General features: G+C 44.8%; 3 protein-coding genes across 4 annotated transcripts; 1 reads left to right on the forward strand and 2 right to left on the reverse strand.

Moving 5' to 3' along the window:
- Positions 1–1,903: 1,903 nt before the first annotated feature.
- On the reverse strand, positions 1,904–5,953 carry LOC104937803 (uncharacterized). Of its 2 annotated transcripts, XM_019257350.2 has the most exons (5): positions 5,853–5,953; positions 5,474–5,731; positions 2,515–4,629; positions 2,322–2,420; positions 1,904–2,083 (listed from the first exon to the last, which is right to left on the reverse strand). In XM_019257350.2, exons 2-5 carry the CDS (start codon positions 5,727–5,729, stop codon positions 2,055–2,057), a joined length of 2,499 nt encoding a protein of 832 aa, XP_019112895.2. In that variant the 5' UTR covers positions 5,730–5,731; positions 5,853–5,953; the 3' UTR covers positions 1,904–2,054. The 2 variants fall into 2 exon arrangements, with proteins under 2 accessions (XP_019112895.2, XP_010752416.3); XM_010754114.3 differs by lacking the exon at positions 5,853–5,953 and having other exon boundaries at positions 5,474–5,846.
- Positions 5,954–7,516: 1,563 nt separating this feature from the next.
- On the reverse strand, positions 7,517–10,839 carry LOC104937798 (uncharacterized). The gene is made up of 7 exons (XM_010754108.3): positions 10,607–10,839; positions 10,343–10,501; positions 8,816–10,261; positions 8,641–8,742; positions 8,025–8,114; positions 7,709–7,754; positions 7,517–7,626 (listed from the first exon to the last, which is right to left on the reverse strand). The coding sequence occupies exons 1-6, from the start codon at positions 10,611–10,613 to the stop codon at positions 7,723–7,725; spliced, it is 1,836 nt and encodes a 611-aa protein (XP_010752410.3). The 5' UTR covers positions 10,614–10,839; the 3' UTR covers positions 7,517–7,626; positions 7,709–7,722.
- Positions 10,840–11,869: 1,030 nt separating this feature from the next.
- kbtbd2 (kelch repeat and BTB (POZ) domain containing 2) lies at positions 11,870–21,922 on the forward strand. The gene is made up of 4 exons (XM_019257353.2): positions 11,870–12,183; positions 15,023–15,587; positions 17,897–18,062; positions 18,269–21,922. The coding sequence occupies exons 2-4, from the start codon at positions 15,415–15,417 to the stop codon at positions 19,826–19,828; spliced, it is 1,899 nt and encodes a 632-aa protein (XP_019112898.1). The 5' UTR covers positions 11,870–12,183; positions 15,023–15,414; the 3' UTR covers positions 19,829–21,922.
- The last annotated feature ends 1,262 nt before the right edge of the window (positions 21,923–23,184 follow it).

Here is a 23,184-nt window from a genome sequence, read left to right on the forward strand (position 1 = left end):
CCATAATGCAGGCGTCATGAAGATGGAACGGCAGCGTGAAAGAAGGAATCAACTGGATATGAGCTCCGAGACCGTCCACACCGTGCTGTCTGTCCATCTCCCCTCATGAAACTGACGAATCTGAGGGGAAATCATGTGTTGCGCTCCAGCGCCGCAACTTTTCGCCTCATCCCATCTGGCCTCCCTCACCGCACATTGTTAGCTTCAAAGAACCTCTGTTATCCAGAAATCACTTAGGAGGGGTTGTTGTTTCGGATTGCAAAAGCTCCAAAGCGAAGGCCTTTCTTCCCCGCCTTTGAAGACGGATCTCCTCATGGACGACGAGGAGAATAAAAGCAAAGCTGAGGCAAACAGAGTAGTTGTTTGCACACAGGCGTGCTTCAACTTCCACAATCCTCTCACATGAAACGACTGATGGAAACACGCGCTCTGCGTCCTGGTATTTACCTCCCCCTCCAGCCAGGAAAGCTATTATTGCTGCACGTGTCATTACATGTTTCATTTGGAACAATGTCAGTAAAGACTGCTTTCATTACGTGGACTCAAAGCCCTGCTGAACACTGCATAAACTCTAATGGTCTGCAATAACGCGATTCGTTATTGATTCAATACATTTGTGTATTTTTTCCCCCCTTAGGGAGCGACGTTATGTATTATCAGTCAATAATGGGGTTCACGGTCGCCTTCGGTGCTTGACAAGAAATACAACGACTCTAGTAATGTCCTCTTTGACTGTTAATTCAATATAGCGTGGAAAGAAATTCACAAAACAAACGCTTTAGCTGACACGATCATAAACATCGGGAAGAGTCGATACCCATGCCAGCAGCTCTGTGCGGCTTCACGACGTCTCCATGTGACTTCAAACTTCATCAGGTGCTCGTTGGAATTTGGCCGCTATTTGCCAACACAGGTGGCTTGTTTGAGAATCCAGGTGTCATCGAGCCCTCCTCAGCTGCACCAACACTTCACATCAGGACTGCCAAGACCAGAGCCATCACGCCGAGTTTCACTTCAAACACCTGTGGGTGACATCACGGATACAACATCCACCTTTAATTAAACATTTGACACACTAGAAGTCAGAGGACCACAATAATTAAACTCTGTGGAAAGTGTGGACCGGATTTAAAAGAGTCGTGGGAACATTTCACTCAAAACGACAAATATCAGCCTCTTTGTTGAGATATTTCAGACTTGCATGCTTGAAAATAAGACATTTACACTTGAAACAGCTCATGAAACTCTCAGCAATCAGACGTAATTTAATCTTCTCCCATTTTGTGCTGCAAGGCTCGTCTCTCTATTTATGTTACTGTCTGCCAACAGTAAATCTTCTCTGCCTTATTAAGAGAAGCTGCGGGACAGATTATAAGCTACAAGCCACTCTGTTATCAAAAGGTCACAGGTTTGATCCTCCAGAAACTACCGTCAGACCACCGGTGACTCACCTGAACACGACGATAAACACCTTAACATTCGCAGAAAGTCATTCAAGATAAGCCTGACAGTTTAAAAAGGTCTTATGCAAATGTGTGATCGCACAGTGGCGTGTTTTAATTAATTATGTGCACACCGGAGATGAAAACTGTCAGATGTTTTCTTTAGAGATGAAATTGGGGTGTTGTAACTGGCCAAAAAGGAAGATGAAGAGACCGGAAAATTAGTTGTCAGACCGCAGGAGGTTTTACTATCTTCCAAAATGTCCATGTTTTTCTATAACTTATGAATTATTCATGACTTTTATCACTGTGGGAAAAGAAAGCTGAAGCCAGGTGGATGGTGTAGTTTATGTAGAAATAGCTCTATCTAGTGGAAAAAATACAGTTACTACATCTTTAAACTCTCCAAAGATTGTTGGTGCAGCAAAGATTACAGACACGAAGCAAGAAAATCACAAGAATTATTATAAATCTGTGTTTATTTTAAAGGTTTATAAATAGTGAACATAGTGACTTATTACAATTTGATTTAAGTGGAAATAATTTAAATTAAGTGTACATAATTTTTCTTGGTTTAAAAGAAAGTGTTTTCACATTGTGCTCTTGTGCAAATCAGCATCTTGTGTCATTTCTACGAGTTCCTGCAGAGAAAAAAACAAAATGAGACAAATATTTAATTTCTGCACATTTCAAATATCACTGGATCTGTTCATAAAACGTAATTAATGCATGACTGAGCAGCTGGAAGAAGATATTAAAGATATATACATTGTTGTCACCAGTAAACTATATCAACAATCAGCTGGATTTAGTAGTTTCAAGTCATTTAGTGCCTGTATTTAGTGAAATGAATATAAAAGTGAAATATCAGAAGCAAACCTTGTGATTGTGGTTGTGATTTCTTGTGTTTATTCAAGTGTTGTGATCTAGTTTCGCTCTTGGAGCCGTCACCAGGCGTCGCTGCTTTCCATGACTTGTCTGTGGGATGATAAAAAGTTAAGCAGTTACAAAGAAAGGCAGGAGTTATTATCCATCTTATATGACGACGTCAAAGTGAGAGCCACTTGCTTGCCTGTTTGCCACCTGTGTCTCGGGTAAACCTGATCCATGTTCCTCCATTTGTCCTGGAGGGAATTCGGCATGGCGCAGTTCTCGTCCATTTCTCGGATGGCGTTGCCGTGGGGACAATGGCGAAGCCTCTCCCATGGGATAGACTGATGCTGTGACTCATTGGACAAGTAGTTCTTTTCTCGAAGCTTCGGGTACGACGCCGCAGGACATTTCTCCAAGTTTTGTTTGGAGGCCAGCGGCCGCTTGGGATCATTAAACTTCCTCGGATCATCAGCTGACCTCCATTTCGGCCCAGTGCGACATGAGCTGTTCTCAGAAGATTCCCCCTCGGTGTCCTGTCCGTGACGGCCACGGACGTCAGGACTAGAAGCTTTTCTCGTCAGCCGTTTGTTGGAGTGAGATCTGCAGGCCTCACATGTCGGTAAGAGCGCATCGTTCTTCTGTTGGAAAGGAACAGCTTTTCTTTTCAAGGCCTGACCCTCGAGTGCCGAACCGGCAGACATGCAGATCCTGCACTTTGCCAAACATCTGTTGCAAAGTCGCTCTCTCTTGGATGCATAAGGCGTGAATGCATTCTCGTTTAGTTTCCTGTTAAGGAGGCATTCGTGGTCGGAGAGGCTTTGTCGATCTACCTTGCCTTTGGGTTTGTACCTCTCTTTCGGCTTGCGAATAGTTGGATGTTCTTTGTACTCCAGCTCTAGTTTTCTTCTTCTGGAAGGCACATCTAAACTATGGCTGCTCAGAGGTCTGTTCTGCTTCTTGGGAGTTTGTGGCAGCTTGCTACAATAGTAGACGTTATCAAAGTCAGCGAGCCAGCTCGTTGAGGGAAGGTAGGCAGGCAATGATTCGAATGAAGTGTCCTGGTGATCCTGGACATTTGTTTCTCGTCTATGTTGGTTTCTACCTGCATTGAGAGGGGAATTATCCAACAACAGCAAATAAGGTGCATGAGTCACCTTTGCTGTGTTCATAGAAGTTTCCTCTGCAACAGGAACATCCATCCTGGGGCAATTATCAGCTTCAAACAACAGCTCATCCACAGGACCCTTCACGGCAGAGACCTCCAGTTCATCCTCCGTCAGAGGAGGCATCTCAATCATAGAGATGACCTCTTCTATAGGAGCCTCCTCGTTGACCGTCAGCTCATCTGCAACAGCCAGCGTTTCATCACGAGACTCTGTATGCCCACTTTGGATCAGCGATTCAGGGGAAGGGATCAAAGTGTCCTCCATTGACCAGACCGTGGATTCCATCTTCCTCAGCTCATCCAGGTACTTGGGATCAAAAGGCAGGTGAACAACTTTGAAGTGAAAACTCTTGGATGTAATACTCAGATCCTTCTCACTGCTCATCTCCTGAACATCGCCATGAACTGCTACTTGTGAACCACAGTTTGAGGTGGCGGTCATGGGGTCCATCTGGCTCCTGGGCTCCTCCAGAGCAGGGATCTTTTCACCGCTACTGGGTGTCCCAACTGACAGGATATCAGGACAAGTTTGGAGTGCCTGCTCTGACTGGTCTGCAGGAGGGCACAGTCCTTCGTCCTGTAGCACTTGACCCTGAAGGATGGAGCTACACTGGACTACATCTTGTGAAAAACTGTGGGCTACTTCTGCAGTCTCGTGAGAGTGCAGGAGTTGCAGTCCCACCGGAGTGGTGCAGCATTCAATCCTCACCTCCTCTGTCTGGATCACAAAGCTGCCATTTGGTGGCGCCACTGTGGTAGAAGAGGACACTGTGTCCTTTAGCTCCAGAGAATGATCCCCCTTATGCACAGCCCCAGCTGGTGAGAGGGACTGACTAGTGTTGGGGACACTTGGGCTGTTACTACGGACTTGGAGGCCATGGGAGGCCTCACCATCGCTGGACCCTGGGGTGCTAGTCCTCTGGGTTACAGACAGCGGCTCAGTTTGAACTTCAGAGCTGGTCATTTCTCTGGGCTGGCCATTTTGCTGGTAGCGGAACCTGCGGGAGTGATAGGCCATGGTCTGGTAATACTGAGGGTTAAGCATGCGCCTGTAGTCCATCAAATGGAGGTGGGTATGGGGTACAACAAAGCTAGGGGGCTCCATGTACGGATTTGATTGATAGTTGGGAATCACTGGCATGCCGTAACCTTTAAAAGAAGAAGAAAGTAATTCATACTTTTATTTAAATCAAAGTACTTCAGTAAACAAAGTATTTAAGTTTAAGCTGCCAATGGTTTGGTCATTTATCAGTGTCATGTTTCAAAACAGATGTGCAATGTCCTGCTAGACAAGGATAAGAACACCTTGCACTAGCCTAGTGAACCGATGGTCAATAATGGATAAAATAAAAGCAAAAAATACACACTGCAGCTCTGGGTTTCTGAGCCAAGATTTGGCAGTACCAATTAGGTTGAGTTGGATTTCAGACGTATGTAAGTATGGGCAGAAAACTAGTCAAAGCACTACATGCAAAAATTGGGTCACTGGTGCAGCAAAGTAGGACACAAAGATGACAGTTTAAAAACAAGAGTAGTCAGACACCATCAGTTCTGTGAGGTTGTAAGATAAAAGACTTTAATGATGCTACAGCAGCCTCGAATACACAAGGTGGATAACAAAATACTCAAGTTGTTTTCCTATGGAGACAAAGCTGGCCTTCTTGGGCACAATGGTTCAATAAGTGGTGTATTTTAGCATATGCTAACATTACCTGTTCACTTGACAGCACAAGTATCTGCAGATTATATATGTAAAATAAACATTGGTATTTGTTTTAGCACTTGCTGCTGGAGGCTGTACATCTTACATGATCAAATTACCAAACAAAACCTAAAGATTCAAATGTGTTTAACTCCCCTCCTCAGAAACTCTGCTGTATACAACATAAACAGCCTTAGAGAGAGCAGCGATTGTTGCTATCGAAGTAGTATTTTCAAGAAGAATCGCACCCCAAACTGAGACACAAGGAGATTCGAGGTTTAGTGGACTCACCTAGACCAGGGTAACCGTAGTACGGGTTGTAGGACACAGGCATGGGCACTGGTACAGGCCACTGCAGACTCTGCATGGGCATATAGGGCTGCGAGGGCTGTATGTAGAAGAAAGGTTTGTGGTGCTGGGGCTGCTGCTCCTCAGGACGTGGAGCTCCTGAAGGCCCGGTAGTCGGCTGCTGAGCTCCATGTGGTGGATTTGGACCTCGAAGGCCCAGACCGTAAGAATGTTGCATGGTAGATGTGGCTGCATCCATATCTGACAAAGAGACGAGAAACAAGTCAAACTAGCTTCGTTCTTTGTGGGGAAATTTGTTCAAAACACTGAATCTCTTTCAAGATATGTTTTAAATTGGAAATCAAAGGCGTGGACTCATGACCTGTCCAACCTAACTTGTCAAATCCTCCACTGATTGGCTACATTTTGCTTCCAGGTGACACTTGTCCAATTAGAGATTCAGTTTCCCACTGAGATGCATCAACTCACCTGAGCAAAGGCAGACAAAGCTTGGTGCCTTGAAGGTAGAGGAGGTTTAATTAAGGACAACAGACCTGCAGCTTGTCTGAATCATCGGCTATAGAGATATTTGTCTCAAAGTGGCACGTTGGTTCATTTTTATCATCTTTGTGCAGCTTAAAATATGGCATCTTGAAAATGCAAAGCACATATTCATGCAGGCTGTGCTGAGATCTAGGTTTGACCCCTGAAGACCTAACTATGAGCAGTTTTTATAGGCCGTATTATCAATAAGGAATTATCAAGAAGAAGTTACAGTTTGTGTCAACTCAACTACACAAGAGTGTAGAGCACAACAACAAGAGTACAGATACATGTTTAAAGCATCCATTGACACCCAAAGCAGTAGATAAAAAGGCTGCAACTTATTTTCATTGTCCGTTGCAAGCTGATGCAATTTTCTCATTTAAATGATCAATGGTTTGGTCTACTATACGCCAGAAAATAAAGCCTACGGTGATCTCTTCAAATGTTTTGTCCAATCAGCAGTACATAATTAAACTATATTCAGTTTGCAATGATAGAAAACAGAACAAAAAAAACAAATTTGAGCAGCAGGAATCAACAAATCTTTGGCATTATAGCTCGATAAATGACTTTAATCAAGTAAACGACTGATTTCCATTCAAATGACTAATCTGCCATGTGCTGACATCTGAGAAAAGTACATGAAACACAGCCCAGGCTGAAAATCCCCATCGCCTCTGGCAGGAGGCCATCACACCAGAAGAATGGACTTCCCTCTGCAGACCCTACATGTTGCGTAAACATAAGATGACGAAGATGATGATACAGCAACCGTTGGATGTGTATCAGGAGGAAATGAGCAGGAGTACAGGGAGGTGCAATCTCAACCATCCTTCACATCAGCGCCAGCAGAACGAAGGAGATGGTGGTCGACTTCTGGAGGAAGGTGAACATCAAAAGATTGGATATGGAGATGGTGGGAGCATACAGATACCTGGACGTTCACCTCAACAGTAAACTGGACTGGACAACATGGATGTCCTGTACCAGAAAGGTCAAAGTCATCTCCACTTAATGAGGAAACAGGTCTTTTGGCGCATGCAGGACTCTGTTGCGATGGTGTCTGCATCATTATGACAGAAAAAGACTCAATAAACTGGTGAAGTGGTCCAGCTCTGTCCTGGACTGCCATCGAGACTCCATAAAGGAAGTGGGGGAGAGGAGGATGTTTGCAAAGCTGACATCCATCATGAGCAACTCCTCTCACGTCCTGCAGGCTGTGGTGAGCTTAAACAGATCCTGCAGCAACAAACTGCTACTCCCACCACGGAAGACTTTCTTCTCAGATTTCTTGATATGAAACAATCCCTGAACACGCGAACCAAACAGTACGATGTCAAAGGATTCAACACAAAGTTTAAATAATGACAATATTTTATTAGTAGACTGGCCCCAAACAGTTGCACACCATCTGTAACAATCTTTCAGCCCGTTTGTGAAATTCATTAAATCATGAATAGTGCACGGCAGCAACACTGCAGAAACTTTATACTTTTTTTCTTTTTTTTAACTTTTATCCAACAAAAAGACACCGTGCAGTGCATTTCACCTGGTGCTCTAAATATTAACTATCCTGGAACAGTTACACCTTTTTTTAGGGGGCGGGGGGCCTGAGGAGGAAGAAAGAAAACATTTCATTAAAACAGATTTAAGACAGATGTTTGGACATACTGAAGAGTTTGTTTCACCTACAGTTTAACACACTTTCAACATCTTGGTTCTCCTCTCATCGTAGAGCCTGACAAAGACCAAAAAGAAATAAAAATCACATTCAGAGAAGTCATCCAGGTCATCTTTCTTCAGGAAGGTTAAATCCGGGGGGACTTGTTTGTCGATCCGTGAAGACGTTTCACCTCCTCATCCAAGAGGCTCTCTTCAGTTCTGACTGACTTGTTCTGGGATGAGGTGAAACATCTACAACAGAGTCTAGTTGCCCTTAGATTTAACCGTCATTGATGACATTCAGAGAAACGTCTGAGCAGCGTTAACAGAAAACTCAAATATTAACCTCTCTCCCAGTGTAATGGTGGCGGCTCGTCGTCATCGTTGTCCTCATCTCTTGGCCTGTGGTACATCAATTTCCTCTGAGTACTCATCTCTGGTACAGAATAGAGCACAAATTAAGAGAAGCATATCTGTTTTAAAAGGGTTTTTTTACTAATTAAATCTCAGATTTCCAAATAAATTTAACTTGATTCTGGTTTGTTTGCAACATTGGACGTAGGTGTAATGAGTTTCAGGCTCCATCAAGAGATTTGAATTAAGCCGACTCCAGAAATTGACTATTTTCTACTCAAGACAAACAGTTGACAGATTTAAAAAAAAACGCTCATGAATCATCTTTAACGTCTAGAATTGAGTCAGTCTGTAAATATAGCACAGCCCTCATTTGGCACCTTTGCCACGATAATCTTTGAAGCTGGCTGTGCTTTGTAATGGGAATTAAGCTCCCAACATTAGACTGTGTGGCTCAGCATTTCAAACATTAAAAAAAAGGGGGTAAATTAATGAATCTGCTGCTCCAACTTGGCTGCAAAAAGTCTAATTATGCTGCACGAGCTGTTTGAAACTTTGTTGACTGAGATCGAAGTCTTCTACGAGACATTCGAGTGGCTAAATTTAACCTTGTCTTTGCAGAGAAGTTGGTGGTCTCCTCCTGGGAATCACAACGGCGTCTCCCCACCTGCCTTGGTCCGACACGGTCACGTCTTCCTTGCAGAGTCTGTCTATGAGAGAGTTCAGGACGCGTATCAAACACGATACAGTTAGACAAAAAAACACAGCGTAGCAGAGACTTACCCTGACATGTTCTGCACTGCAGCTCACTGCTCGTCAACTCTCCAACGTCACCATCTTCTGGCTCCTGCTTACACAGATCATGACCTTCCTCTTGGTTCACTGGATCGGAGGGATCTTTGTATTGGCCTCTTTTATACCAAGGTTTTGCAGAATGTCTCAGCGGGACAGAATGAGGCCTCCTGGGTGCCGAATGCTTCCTCACAACCACTCTGACAGGCTGCTCGCACCCTCTTCCATATCTGCTGTCGTCCTCAGAGTCTCCGGCTTCATCCCTATACATCTTGGAGCTGTGGACTTTGCTCCTGCTCGCCCCTTTTGGGAGGCTTTTCCCGCAACAGGCGCACATAAACCTCTTCGAACCTGGCAGCCAAACGTCCTTCACTTCTTCGGCGGCTTTTGGTGACCCGCTTGCAACCTCTGCAAGCCTCCTGCCCGCGTACACATGTTTGGGGAAGAGATCCGCATCGTCCAGATCCGTGGAGAACATTTCGTCTCTGGAGGAAAGCTCGTCTAGAGATGGACTGAGGACGCTCATCCGCTCGTGGGTGGTGTGCATGGACAGGTAGTTGTAGTAGTATGGGGCAGCAGGGGAGGAGAGGTGGCCGGCTCCGGCATCTCCAGGCGTTAAAACGCTCTCAAAGGGCAGCTTGAGGATCTGGTAGTTTCGATCAGCTTTCTGATGTTCTGTTTTTGAGGCTTTGTCGCCACCTTTGGCATCTTTGTGCGCCAGCAGTGATGGTGTCGAAGCCGGGATTGGATCCAGTCTTTGCTTCAGGAGCTCTTCAGCACATCTGGGATTAGTCACGGAGATATCTGACTGGATATCCGTGACTTCTGCTTTCTCCAGAGGGAGGAAGCATTCATCTGTTGCAGGCTGAACGAGCTCCGAACACTCCTCATGAATAGAGGAGCTATCGAGGGGCAACTCCTCTTCCAATCCGCCTGACCAGCATCCCTGAGGGCTCAGGCCATCCAAGCTCCTTTGGCTGGAGTCACCGTCGTACACCGCCGTCGTGGAGTCACTGAAGATCACAGCTGGAGACTCCACATGGCTGCCGTCAGACACCGAAGGCAGGACATGACCTAGCTCTTCACCTTTCTTCTCTTCACCTGGAGAGAACATCCCAGAGGACTGCGAGGCGACGCCAGAGTCCAGCTCCCTCTCTGCGCCCTGCAGCTCGCCGCCTCGAATCTTATCCAGGCATTCGATGAGCTTGGTGATGGCGTCGCTGGGGTCGGTTTGAGCCTCCGAGCAGGCCATTTCTCGACGGCTGGGAGGCTGTGGGTGATACTGCTGGCGAGGAACGTCAATCCAGGTGGGACTGTGGAAGCGAGGTTCAAACATTCGCCTGTGATCCATCGGATATAACGGGGCATGTGGGAAAACAAACCCAGGGTACTGCATGTACTGGTACGGGTGCATGCAAGGACGACCAAAGTTAAAACCTGGAATATAAAAAGATAAGATTTTAGGCAATCAATGCTGGTTTATAACCCAAAAAAAACAAGATTTAAACATGCTGATACCTCCAGGCAAACCATAATGACTGTACGGGTGGTTCAGCTGCCAGTGCTGGAACAAAGGTTGGTAATAAGGTTGAGACGGTGGCTGGACGTAGAAAAAAGGTCTGGGATGTTGAGTTCTTTGTTGTCCGCTCCCAAATGTGTGTGTTTGTTTGCTTCCATCTGCAGGAAGCAGCAAGTTCAACATTATTTCCAGGCAAATGTACAAATCTTTACTCAAAACGACGAGTTCACACAGCTCAGATTAGGGATAAGAAAAGTCATTACCGTCCATTTTCTGTCTTGTCGTCGCTCAAACTTTCAGAAATAAAACACAGCAGAGGGATGAAAATGACCAAATAAACATCCCCAAGCTTTCTATAACAATTAAATTTAAGTTTTAAACAGTCTATTCTTCAAAAGACAAACACAAAGTAGAGACGCTTCACTCTCGGGTCCACATGACGTCCTACTAACAAAAGGACAAACATCTCGGCTCATTAGTCATATAGGAAACAGCTGCTGCTCTGCCTTCAATTGCAACAGGACAAATCAGCATTTGGTTTGAATGAAAACCCTGGAAAGTAAATAAAATAAAATAGAGGATCAAACTCACTCTGCATAGTTTACAAATGTTAAAGCCTCTTCATAATAATGCTCTGAGGCACCAAATAAGCAGCAAGACAGCAAGAATATGTATATACGGTGTATGTAAATATACAGCTTAAAGCTGCAGTGTGTCAGATTTGGTGCCATCTAGGGGTCAGATTTCTTTGTGTAGAATAAACATTTAAGTAAAAAAATATTAAAAAAAAAAGAAAAAAAGAAATATAAAAATATATAACATATATTATATACAAATAAAATAAATACATAAAAAAAATATAAATATATATATATAAATATAAAATAATTTTAAAGCATTTTTTAAAATCTTAAAAATTAAATATAAAAATATAAAAAATAAGAAAATATAAAAAATATATAACAAATATACAAATATAAAATATAAAATATAAATATATATATAAATATAAAATATATTTATTTTAATATTTAAAAATATAAAAAATAAGAAATATAAAAAATAATAACATATAAAAGATATAACATATATAAAGATTGCTTGGTGTAGAATAACATTTAAGAAAAAATATTTTTAAAAATTAAAAAATAAGAAAATGTAAAAAATATATTAAATATACAATATATATAATAACATATATCTATAATAAATATAAACATATGAAAAATATAATTAAAATATATTTTTAAAATATTTAAAAATTGAAAATAAACATATTAAAAATATATAATAATATAAATACATATAAAAATACAATATATTATATATAAAATATAAAAATCATAAAAAAATTTAAAAAAAAAAAAATATTTAAAAAGCGTAAGAGGACCCTGCTTTATATGTAGATATAAAAAGGTAATTCTAAGGTGATAAAAATATTAAACATTCCTGTATTTACTAACATATATCACTAAAAGTCACATTGAACCTTTAAAACAGCAGCGTGTCTTACCGCTCTCTGCCTGCAGTGTCTCCGTCTGTCCTCCAGGTGTCGCTGTTTCTCCCTTTAACCACCGTTGAGTTTGGGGGGCGCATGCGCAGTATCCTCAGTTGGCCTCTGGTTCTTTGAGGCGCTGATGATGCTTCTGTCCGCTGCTCCTGCTCCTCCTGCTCCTCCTGCTCCTTCTTCTCCTTCTTCTCCTACACCACCGCCACACTTTGACGGCTAAACCCGGACTTGAGGAGGAGCTGCTTTATCACTTGGTACACTTTGTGTTTGGGCGAAGAAGAGCCAGGGAGACGGTTCACCGTGCGGAGTCCGCCTACACTCACCGTTCAGGTAGCTTCATTTTAGCCTCATCTCGGTGAGGGTGCTAGCGGCATGACCCGCTCTCTAACCCGGGTTTCTGCTGCTCGGAGGAGGCTTGTACCTCATCCTTCACCCCTTTATGAAACACCTGCACAGTCTGAACCCATGGTAGAAGCGGGCACCGCGGGTAAAGAGGAGTAAAAACAGTCCGGTGAGCTAAACTCCTACCAGGCCGCTGTCTGTCTTACGGCTGCTTTTAACCGTGTTTCAGCTCAGCTGACCGGGTTTATTTTGGACACTGACACCGCCAACCATCACCTGGTTTAAATAAAACAAACTACAGCCACGTATATATCTAAAAAAAACATAAACATTTTAGCCGCAGGAGCAGTTAGTTAGCCGTTAGTTAGCCGTTAGTTAGCCGTTAGTTAGCTCGCTGCGTAGCCGTTGATCTTTTAAAAGTGAGAATAATAAACATATATATTAATAAAATCAGCTGTAAACGAGTGTTAGAGATCTGATTTATCGCGTGTCCTCGTGTGTGTCTTCGTGTATTTATAAATAAATAAAGATAAATGTGATTTTAGCTCCCGTGTGCTAACTAGCCGAGGCTAGGCTAGGCTAAGCTACGATGCTAAGTTAACGGAAGATGTTGCCCCGTGTTGACAGCTGTGTCTCCGGGCGGAAAGGGGGACACTGAGACCGGGTCAGGGTGGTGGTGTTGGTGGGGATCATCACCACCCAGAACCCCGTCACCCTTCCCGGTAAAGCCGCCTGAATCCTGGTGCTGTCGTGCGAGATGTTCAGGTGTGAAGCTTGATGAAACATCTGCTCGTTTATTATCAGCTGTGGTCTCTGAGTCTCTGTTGTTGGTGTTGAAGCTGAAGGCATTGGTGGTAAACGTGGCTTAATGGCTCTGTGTCATGGTAACCTGCCAAAACAAAACAAAAAAAAAGTAATTTAGGATGTGAGCTCAAGTCTCAAATATTGTCTGATTTTTGTGTCTTGCTTGATTCAAACACAGTCGTAGATTTTTAAACACGTGGCCACCGGCAGCAGGTCTCCATAAAGTCAGTTCTCTGCGTCAGAAATAATCAGTTTAATTTCAGATTTAAGGTGTCAAGTGAGACGCTTTGTTAAAGTATGAATCTGTTTTGGAGGCAGCGACAAAGTGTCCCTGTAAGTCAGCTAAATGACTAAATGTAAACGTAAGATCTAGCGTTAAGACACCTGAAGCCCGTACACCTGTAGTTGGTGTTGGTGGTGGTCGCCACCGCCGGGATCATCACCATCCATCACCCACGTGGCCACCGGCAGGTCTCCATAAAGTCAGTTCTCTGCGTCAGAAATAATCAGTTTAATTTAAATTAAAGGTGTCAAGTGAGACGCTTTGTTAAAGTATGAATCTGTTTTGGAGGCAGCGACAAAGTGTCCCTGTAAGTCAGCTAAATGACTAAATGTAAACGTAAGATCTAGCGTTAAGACACCTGAAGCCCGTACACCTGTAGTTGGTGGTGGTGGTGGTGGTCGCCACCGCCGGGATCATCACCACCCATCACCCACGTGGCCACCGGCAGGTCTCTGTAAAGTCAGTTTGAGCTTCTCCACATCAGAAATATTTAGTGTTTTCTCGTTTAATTTAAATTAAAGGTGTCAAGTGAGACGCTTTGTTAAAGTATGAATCTGTTTTAGAGACAGTGAGATGGAGGGGGGCAACTGTGGCTCCCTGTAAGTCAGCTAAATGACTAAATGTAAACGTAAGATCTAGGTCCAAAAGCATGTTAACGTTAAGACACCTGAAGCTCGTTCACCTGTAGTTGGTGGTGGTGGTCGCCACCACTGGGATCATCACCACCCACGTGGCCACCGGCAGGTCTCCGTAAAGTCAGTTTGAGCTTCTCTGCATTAGAAATAATCAGAAATATCTGGTTAAGGATTACTTAATTTAAATTAAAGGTGTCAAGTGAGACGCGTGGCGTTAAAGTATGAATCTGTCTTGGAGACAGCGAGATGTGGGGTGACTGTGGCTCAAGAGGTATCAGCTAAATGACTAAATGTAAACGTAAGATCTAGGTCCAAAAGCATGTTAATGTTAAGACAACCAAAGCCCGTACACCTGTAGTTGGTGGTGGTGGCGGTGGTGGTCGCCACCGTCGGGATCATCACCACCCACGTGGCCACCGGCAGGTCTCCGTATAGTCAGTTTGAGCTTCTCTGCATTAGAAATAATCAGAAATATCTTGTTCACTTAATTTAAATTAAAGGTGTCAAGTCAGACGCTTTGTTGAAGTATGAATCTGTTTTAGAGACAGCGAGATGGAGCAGGGCGACTGTGGCTCAAGAGGTAAAGCGGGTCGTCCACTAATTAGATGATCACTGATTCGAACCCCGGCTTCTCCAGTCTGCATGTCAAGATACTGAACCCCAAATTGCTCCCTGTAAGTCGCTTTGGATATCAGCTAAATGACTAAATGTAAACATAAGATCTAGGTCCAAAAGCATGTTACCGTTAAGACAACCGAAGCCCGTACACTTGTAGTTGCTGCGGGACTAAAGGTGCATTCAGACGGGATGTGCATGCACGTTTTTGTTGTCCGTTTAGTACGCCAAAGTTTAGCTGCATCCAGCTTTTGGACAAATGCATCCCGACGTCACGTCACCCAACAGCACCGTAGGACCAACCCTGCATTGATTTGTACCTTTTTAAAATCATGACGACCTCACTGAAAAGTAAACCAAAGTATGAACGAAGAAGCTTTAGTCAGTTTCAGTTTATTTCAGAAGCCGTCTTAGTCATTGTTGTTGTTCATGCAGCTGTTTTCTCCTTCGAGTGTTTCAAGTTGTAATCTGAGATCTTCTTGTTTTCCAGACGAGCACTGATGTAGCAGTGTCGCGACGCCTGTCGTGCTCTCCCTCTACCTCTGCTCCCCCAGTGCCTCACCGCATCACCTCAGACGTGGGGGAAACACCAAACCAGGACCTCCCTCCTCCTCCTTCTATCGTCTGGACCGGAGAACATCGACCTCCTCATCTCATCGTTCATCTCCAGTCGAGGAAACAGCTGAATTTTTTCCACATAGGAGTTGAACACCTCCACTCGGGTCAGTGGAGGTGTTGAAGATCTCTCTCCCTGTTTATCCTCTTCAATCTTTTTCAAAGATTATATATATATAATTTTTTTTTTCTCCTGGTTGGCTTGAGTCCGGTTCTGCCGGCCCGCGTGACTTTTCAAAACTGGGGCGCGATTCATGGGATGCAACCATGTCGGATCTCAGTGAGCGCAGGCCGGTCAACACGGACTACGCTGTCTCCCTGCTGGAGCAGCTCAAGTTCTTTTACGAACAGAAATTACTGACTGACGTCGTGCTGCTGGTGGAGGACACGGAGTTCCCGTGTCACAAGATGGTCCTGGCTACGTGTAGCTCCTATTTCAGGTGAGTGTGTCGGCCGGCCCGCCGCCATCAGTGTGGAGTAACTCATCGCATGTTGGTGATTTCGTCGGCTTTGTTGTATAGCTCGTCTCCTACAGTTTCAATAAATAATGCACCACGTGTTGGGCTTTTGTGTTGAAAGACGGCAATTACTCTGCTCCGTCTTGATGTCTGCTTATGACAAGGTGTAGGTACACTTGTTATGACCTCCTACAGTTACCATGAATAATGCACCGCGTGCTACCCGCTCTATACGTGGTGTTTCCCTGCCCTCCACCGCAGTCGTCCCATCTCTGATGTATCTTCTACAAGCAACCTCTGACCCGTAGTTCTGCAGACGTATCCCTCAAGGCCCCGGGGAGGCCTCATTTGTACGCACAACATTGCATAATGAAGTGTGTGTGCACTGCGGTGGATGTGACAGCAGCAGCGGCAGCAGCTCTGGGAATAGTCCATCTGTACATGACAGGAGCTCATGCTGCATTTGAACACCCCGTCAAACCCTCCTTCCCTTCCCCTCCTCTCCTCTCCTCCGCCGCACACTCACGCATGCATTCCAAGAAAAGGTCCTGACAACTTGATGCCTCGCTCACACCCACCTCTCTCCGCGATCTTCTCCCCGCTGTTTCCCACGCACTCGTTATCTGGTGCGAACATGCAAAGCATTTCCCCCCCGGGGGGTTGAGAGGAGGGGGTTTTGCGGCACTTCCTCTTAAAAAAAAAAGCTCTTTCCTTCTCTTATTCTCGTCTGTTGCCCTCCCCTCCCCTTTCCACCTCGCTTCAGGGGAAAAGGGGGTGGCGGTGGGGTGAGACTCTGGAGAGAGAGCTCATGTTTGGACGGGAAAGTCTGGTCACGTTGGTCTTGGTGAGAGATGAAGAGAGGAAGAAAGGGGGATTCTGCAGGGTTGCGTAATACAGCCTGGCAGGTTTAGCCCCCACTCAGAGCGACACACACACCCCAAAAACTCCACCGAGAAGGCAGAACTGCTCTGCAGACACACCGATGTATTCACTAATCTCATGTCAGAGAGCGAGACGACTACAAACCGATCAATAGTGCCACTATCGATCAACCTGCTCGTTGTTTTCTTTATTGTTTTTGTTTGTAAATCGTCAGGAAATAATGAAAAGATCACAAACGTCTCGTTTGGTTTGACAAAACTCATCATTTGAAACCAGAACAAGTAAATGTTTAACGTTTTTTTGCTTCAAAAATTAATTTGATCGAAGTTAATTTTCTATTTATTTGTTAATTTTTCTAATTATTTACAAGAAAAGTGCAAAGAAAATAACAGCAGCAAATCGTCAAGCGTGGACACAGAATAAATGAGCTCTATGAGGTCGCCTGTCGCCGGTGAAGAACTTTAACACTAGATCCCACAATGGCACGTTTTGAATTAACATGGTTGTTCCCTCGGACCTGGAAAAAATGATTTGGCAGACAGGAAGTGATGTTTGTGTGTCTCCTCCGTGGCGTAAACACAAAGAGTGTAGTTGGCATGTGCAGCGCCGCCGCCGCCGACAAAAGATCTAAACACAAACTGATGGAAAAACAGTCTCACCTCATGTTGCAAGGCACCAGTGGAAGCCGATAATGCTCGTACAGATCAATAAAATGTGAGACATCGACGTGAGAGAGGTTAAACCGACTTTGTTTTCTGGTTTCTGAAGAGCCGACAGCTCATCAGTGGCAGTTTTACAGTCCCAGTATGTTCTGAATGTAGATTTAGAGCTGAAACCATCAACAGAAAATCAATATAAAATCATTTTAGATCAATTTATCATTATCGTAATTGTTTTTCTACGAAGAAAATGACTTACGATGATAAAAAGCACCTTCAAAATGAATTTTCTGACATAAAAACTTGAATATCTTCAAGTCTTTACATTTATTAATCGAGTAGCTTTTGAAATGTTACCTCAGATGTATGACAGTATTCTGGTATCTAAAACATGTGGTGCCATGTTGGTATGTACGGAAACACCCAGCTCTTAAAGGTTTAGTTTACTTGGAAAATGTGTTCGTCTGATTCTGGTCAGTAACTTTGTCTGTTTTTGGAGCCGCTTTGGCGAGAGGCCAGCCGTCATTAGGAGGCTCTGTTTATTTAAAAAGAGAGAGTTTGGACAGAAAAACAGCAAACAGGCCTGAATATAGTTTTATCACGTACTGCACATGAAAAGGTCGACCTGTTTTCTTTTTATTATGAAGTTAGTCGACCAGAAAGTCCAGATATTTGCAGATAAGATATATATATTTTGTGGTCCTACTCATTTGATAATGTTCACGTGTTGTTGTTGTTTTGTTCGTGCAGGGCGATGTTCATGAGCGGCCTCAGCGAGAGCAAACAGACTCACGTCCACCTGCGGAACGTGGACCCGGCCACGCTGCAGATCATCATCACCTACGCCTACACGGGAAACCTGGCCATCAGCGACAGCACCGTGGAGCCGCTCTACGAGACCGCCTGCTTCCTACAGGTCGGTGCCAACGAGTCATTTACAGTTGTGAACTACCAGTTTTGTTTATTTCTTGTGTCTGTCTTCGCAATTAATGCTGCAAAATTTAATTGGTTTGGTGTCCAGAGAAAGAGCTAGCAGTGGTTGAGTGACATAGACAGTGAATGAGATTGAGTGAGCCTCATAAAGATTTCTGACCGTTTCCTCTCGTCCGCTGTCCCGTTCAGGTGGATGACGTCTTGTTGCAGTGCAGAGACTACCTGGTGAAGAAGATAAACGCTGAGAACTGCGTCCGGATGCTGAGCATCGGTGACCTGTTCAGCTGCAGCGAGCTGAAGCAGAGCGCTAAGCGCATGGTGGAGCACAAGTTCCCTGTGGTCTACCGGCAGGAGGCCTTCCTCCAGCTCTCCCACGAGCTGTTGATAGACGTCCTGAGCAGCGACAACCTCAACGTGGAGAAGGAGGAGACGGTGCGCGAGGCGGCCATGCTGTGGTTGGAGTACAACATGGAGGCCCGCTCGCAGCACCTGTCGTCCGTGCTCAGTCAGATCCGCATCGACGCGCTGTCCGAGGTGACGCAGCGCGCCTGGTTTCAAGGCCTGCCGCCCAACGACAAGTCGGTGGTGGTGCAGGGCCTCTATAAGTCCATGCCCAAGTTCTTCAAACCTCGGTTAGGCATGACGAAGGAGGAGATGCTGATCTTCATGGAGGCCATGTCAGAAACGCAACACGAGGGATACGTCATGTCTGGGTCTTTGCCTTATACGGTAGTGTGTTACAGCCCGCAGGCGGAGAAAGTGTACAAGCTCAGCAACCCACCGGGTGATCTGCAGAAAGTGGGAACCCTTGTTACACCGGACAACGATGTGTTCATCGCCGGCGGGCAGATCCCGCTCAAAAACACTATCACCAACCACGGCAAGAGTGGGAAGTTACAGGCGGTCTTCCACTCGGTCGATAGTTTCTTTTGGTTTGATGCCCAGCAGAACGCGTGGGTACCCAAAACCCCCATGCTGTGTGCTCGAATCAAGCCCTCGCTGGTCTACTGCGAGGGCTACATCTATGCAATCGGGGGCGATAACGTCGGCGGAGAGCTGAACAAGCGCACGGTGGAGCGCTACGACTGCGAGAAGGACGAGTGGAGCATGATGAGCCCGCTGCCCTTCGCCTGGAACTGGAGCACCTCCGTGGTGGCACACGACTGCATCTACGTCATGACCCACGACCTGATGTACTGCTACTTCCCCCGGGCTGACACCTGGGTGGAGATGGCCATGCGCAAGACCAGCCGATGTTTCGCCTCCGCCGCCGCCTTCGGCGACCTCATCTTCTACATCGGCGGCCTCCACGTGGTCAGCAACTCCGGCATCCGCTTGCCCACGAGCACCATCGACGGCTCCTCGGTCACCGTCGAGATCTACGACGTCAACAAGAACGAGTGGCGCCTCGCCGCCAACATCCCCGCCAAGCGTTACTCGGACCCGTGCGTGCGAGCTGTGGTGCTGCTCAACTCGCTGTGCATTTTCATGCGCGAGACTCACATGAACGAGCGCGCCAAGTACGCCATCTACCAGTATGACACGGAACTGGACCGCTGGTACTTGCGGCAGCCAGTGTCCGAACGAGTGCTCTGGGATCTGGGCAAGGACTTCCGCTGCGCGGTGGGGAAGCTGTACCCCTCCTGCCTGGAGGAGTCCCCCTGGAAACCCCCAACCTACCTCTTCTCCCCCGACGGAGCCGAGGAGTTCGAGGTGGACGGGGAGCTGGTGACTCTCCCTCACGTATAGCTCTTAACCTCCGCTCCCCTACCTCGCCGACTGAACCAGGAGTCTGTAACGTTGAGGGATGAACATGAAGGGGGGAGGGAGGGCAGATATCTGAGATATGAAAGGGTTTGACGTTCTCTGTGTCGTGGAGGGATCTCTGGACTTTGGCTGATGGACGATGCAGCCCCCTAAAAAAAAAAAAAAAAGAAAATAAGAAAAACAAGCTTGGAGAGTAAAAAAAAAAAAAACATGCCCCTCAAGAATACTAGTAATCTGAAATTTTTTTTTTTCTTATTTTGTCAGTTGTGACATCTGTTAGATATTATTACAAGTCTGTCATACTGTTTCTACAATGTGATAATCTAAACGTCAGCTGATTTTTGTGATGATGATGATGAGGGTGATGATGCACTTAACTGGTAAACCTTGGAATGACAATGGCAACTGTACCAAAATCTCCCCTCCTTCCCTCCCTCCGATCGTGGCTTCCCCTCTCTCTTCCTCCTCCCCTCTCCTCCTCCTCCTCCTCCTCTTCCTCCTTTTCTCTCAGCACTCTATGGAAGGAAGACGCTGCTGAAAATCTGTCGTTTAGAGCGTCGAAAAGGAGGCTCTGTAAATTACTAAATGCGCGAATACAGCGAAAGATTTGTATCATGCCGGCAGGAGTTTGAAGGTTCATTGCTGATCTTGGAAATAGCGATTATGGCTGGAAACGTGCACACGTTCATGTCGTACTCCACAAAATAATCAAAAATGCTCTCCGCAAGTTCCCAAAGTCCGAGCCGAACAGTTCCCCCAAACATATTTATCATGTCGGTGGTTTTAAATAGCTCGCTTTGCTTAACAGTCCAGAAAGTCTGAAATTTTCACATTCGAAAAGCTCAAACTCGAAGAATCTAAACATAAAGATGAATAAATGGACAACAGTGTTGACTATTTATTATTCACCTCATATTTCGAAGCAGAAAACTCTCTGTCCAGCTTCTCAGCTGTCAGGATGAATTAGATGAATTTTGGACGTCAATCTCTTATTTCTGAGCAGTTAATCAGATGTGAAATTAATCGTTAGTTGCAGTTACCGTGCGTCACTGAAATCCATCCAAACTTCTGCCTTCTCAGAGCCGCCTTTTCAAAACACATTTAATCCTCTAAAGTCAGATTTCAGAGCGTTCCTCCTTTTTTAAAAAAAAGAAAGAAGAAAAAGAAAACAGCCTCCATCTTTCTTCACAAGGCCCCGCAGACGAGAGGAACAGAGGTTTAGTTTTTAGTTTTTTCGTGGAGGGGGTTGGAGGGCTGACGGGGGAAACAAGTGAGAGGTGGAGAGGGTTTAAAAAACAAAAAGAAAAAAGCGAGAGGGGGTGACTGCAGGTCCGGTCACTCCCATCACCTCTCCTCCACCTCACCGCTCGGTCCTCCGCTCTCCACGATTATTACAGCGCCTCCACCGCCTGCCTGCCTGCCTGCCAGTCTTCCACACAGCTAGCAGTTTACACCTCACTCCATCCATCCATCCATCGTCACATGATCATGATATTTTCTCTGCAAACACAAACTCCACTCTCAGTATAAACATCAAGTTTCGGGCTCATGATTTTTGTTTTGTTTTATTTCCAAGCTGCTGAAATATATATATAATAAAAATATATATTTTTCATAACTGTTTTAGTGTGGGGAAAATAACCAGGTCTATTTTGTATTAGTGTCTTTTTTTTTTTTTATTTAATATCAGACATTACTGTAGTGTGACTGTGGGTAGATAATCCATTTTTTCCTATCAGATCTTCGAGTGAATATTGAGGAATCTTGCTGCTGATTGGTTGTGAGAGGAGAGCGAGTTAACGAGAGAGAGAGGGCTGGCCCAGGGCTGTTGCTATGGAAATCGTCTCGGCAACCGCCAGCAGTAGCGGAGAGGAGGTGTGGCGGGGTGGGGGTGGGGGTGGGGGAAAGGGGGGGGGGGTCAGGGAGGGACGGGGTCTTCCTCCTACCTTAAAAACATGAGCACAGGTGCTTCATGACAAACCTTACTAGCATGTTTGGCTGCATCATATTCCTTTGGCACTGTATTTTGAATGAACGTTAATTTATTAAAAAAACATACCAAAAACGTTCCTGAAACCGACTCCCTGGTTCTTTTTGTGCTGAATTAAATTGTGTTTATTAATTTCAAGGTTGGTTATCAAATGTCTTGTTCACGTTGTTGGTTCAAAAGTTTTGTTTAATTATAAAAAGAAAAATGTAAATTTTAACATGTTTTCCGCCCAGCAACCACATTTCCCGCCAACTCCACAGTCCACCAATCAGAGCATTTAACCACAGCTGTGTCTTTGTAATTCGACACTGCTCAAAAGAGAAACCCTGAAAGTTCACCTTCAAACCAGTGGCCGCCGTTTTCAAACCATGTGTCGTATCAAACAACCGAAATGACCGTAGGCGTCCTCAACTTGTTGAGCATGTTCACACCAAATTTGAGTGGCTAAAGTTAAAAAATGTGACCAGTGGAGATGAGTAAAGATCAGGTCCACATGTGCTCCTTCTAGAAATTTCCACTCTCGGGTTTAAATGGGAGTAGAAATCTTAAATCTTAAAATAATTTCTGTGGGACACGGGAGCCAAACAACCTGTAATCCGACTGCATTTTTTAAAAAAGTTTCGTAAACGTAAAGCTACTAAAACCTTCAAGAGCTGAGTGTTACTGCAAATACTAACACGGCATGTTTTAGATATCAGAATATTGTCATACATCTGTGGTATCACTGGAAAAGCTACTAGTTAGTTTCATTATTGATTAATCTGCTGATTATTTCACATTATTTAATGATAAATAAAAACAAAACAACTGAAGATATTAAAATTTCTGTCACAGAAAATGAATAAAACAGACAAATATTGGTATATATGAAGACGTAACTTCACAGCAGAAATAAACATATTTACATCCTGGTACAAAAACAGTTTTGGTCTCTATAGGTGTATAAGACATGGCGAGCTTCCTAAAGTCACGGTGCACGACTCTTTTATCCAGCCAGCCAGTTGGCTTATGAATGATTAATCAAAAGAAAATCAGTTGATGAATTGTGTGTGAAGTGAAGTCCTCGCCCCCGTCACTCTCACACTTTCGGTTTTGGATCACAAGGTGTGAATTTCTGCCAGGTCACCGGGTTCATGTGTCCCTGTGAAGCCACCGCCAAATTGTTGTCAGACAGCCGACCACGTGCCGCCGCCACCGCCACCACAACAACAACCCTTCCCTACAAAACACACAGCGGACACTGCTTTGTTTGGCTGACCTACATTTGTACCCAGACACAAACCCCGAGGGATAAAAGACAAAAAAAAAAATGTTCCCGTAACGTCGACTAAAAATAAAAAGTCTGCAG

The sequence above is a fragment of the Larimichthys crocea genome, chromosome XXIII (assembly GCF_000972845.2).
Source record: "Larimichthys crocea isolate SSNF chromosome XXIII, L_crocea_2.0, whole genome shotgun sequence".
In the NCBI taxonomy this organism is placed as follows: Eukaryota; Metazoa; Chordata; class Actinopteri; family Sciaenidae; genus Larimichthys; species Larimichthys crocea.

Coding starts and splice junctions, on each gene's coding strand:
- LOC104937803 (XM_019257350.2), bottom strand. CDS start 5,729: ATGGATGCAGCCACATCTACCATGCAACATTCTTACGGTCTGGGCCTT. Junction 4,630..5,473: donor CTACGGTTACCCTGGTCTAG/GTGAGTCCACTA, acceptor CTTCTTTTAAAG/GTTACGGCATGCCAGTGATT. Junction 2,421..2,514: donor GAGACACAGGTGGCAAACAG/GCAAGCAAGTGG, acceptor ATCATCCCACAG/ACAAGTCATGGAAAGCAGCG.
- LOC104937798 (XM_010754108.3), bottom strand. Junction 8,743..8,815: donor GCAGTGCAGAACATGTCAGG/GTAAGTCTCTGC, acceptor ACTCTCTCATAG/ACAGACTCTGCAAGGAAGAC. Junction 7,755..8,024: donor ACCATTACACTGGGAGAGAG/GTTAATATTTGA, acceptor GGTCTTTGTCAG/GCTCTACGATGAGAGGAGAA.
- kbtbd2 (XM_019257353.2), top strand. CDS start 15,415: ATGTCGGATCTCAGTGAGCGCAGGCCGGTCAACACGGACTACGCTGTC. Junction 15,588..17,896: donor ACGTGTAGCTCCTATTTCAG/GTGAGTGTGTCG, acceptor TTGTTCGTGCAG/GGCGATGTTCATGAGCGGCC. Junction 18,063..18,268: donor AGACCGCCTGCTTCCTACAG/GTCGGTGCCAAC, acceptor TGTCCCGTTCAG/GTGGATGACGTCTTGTTGCA.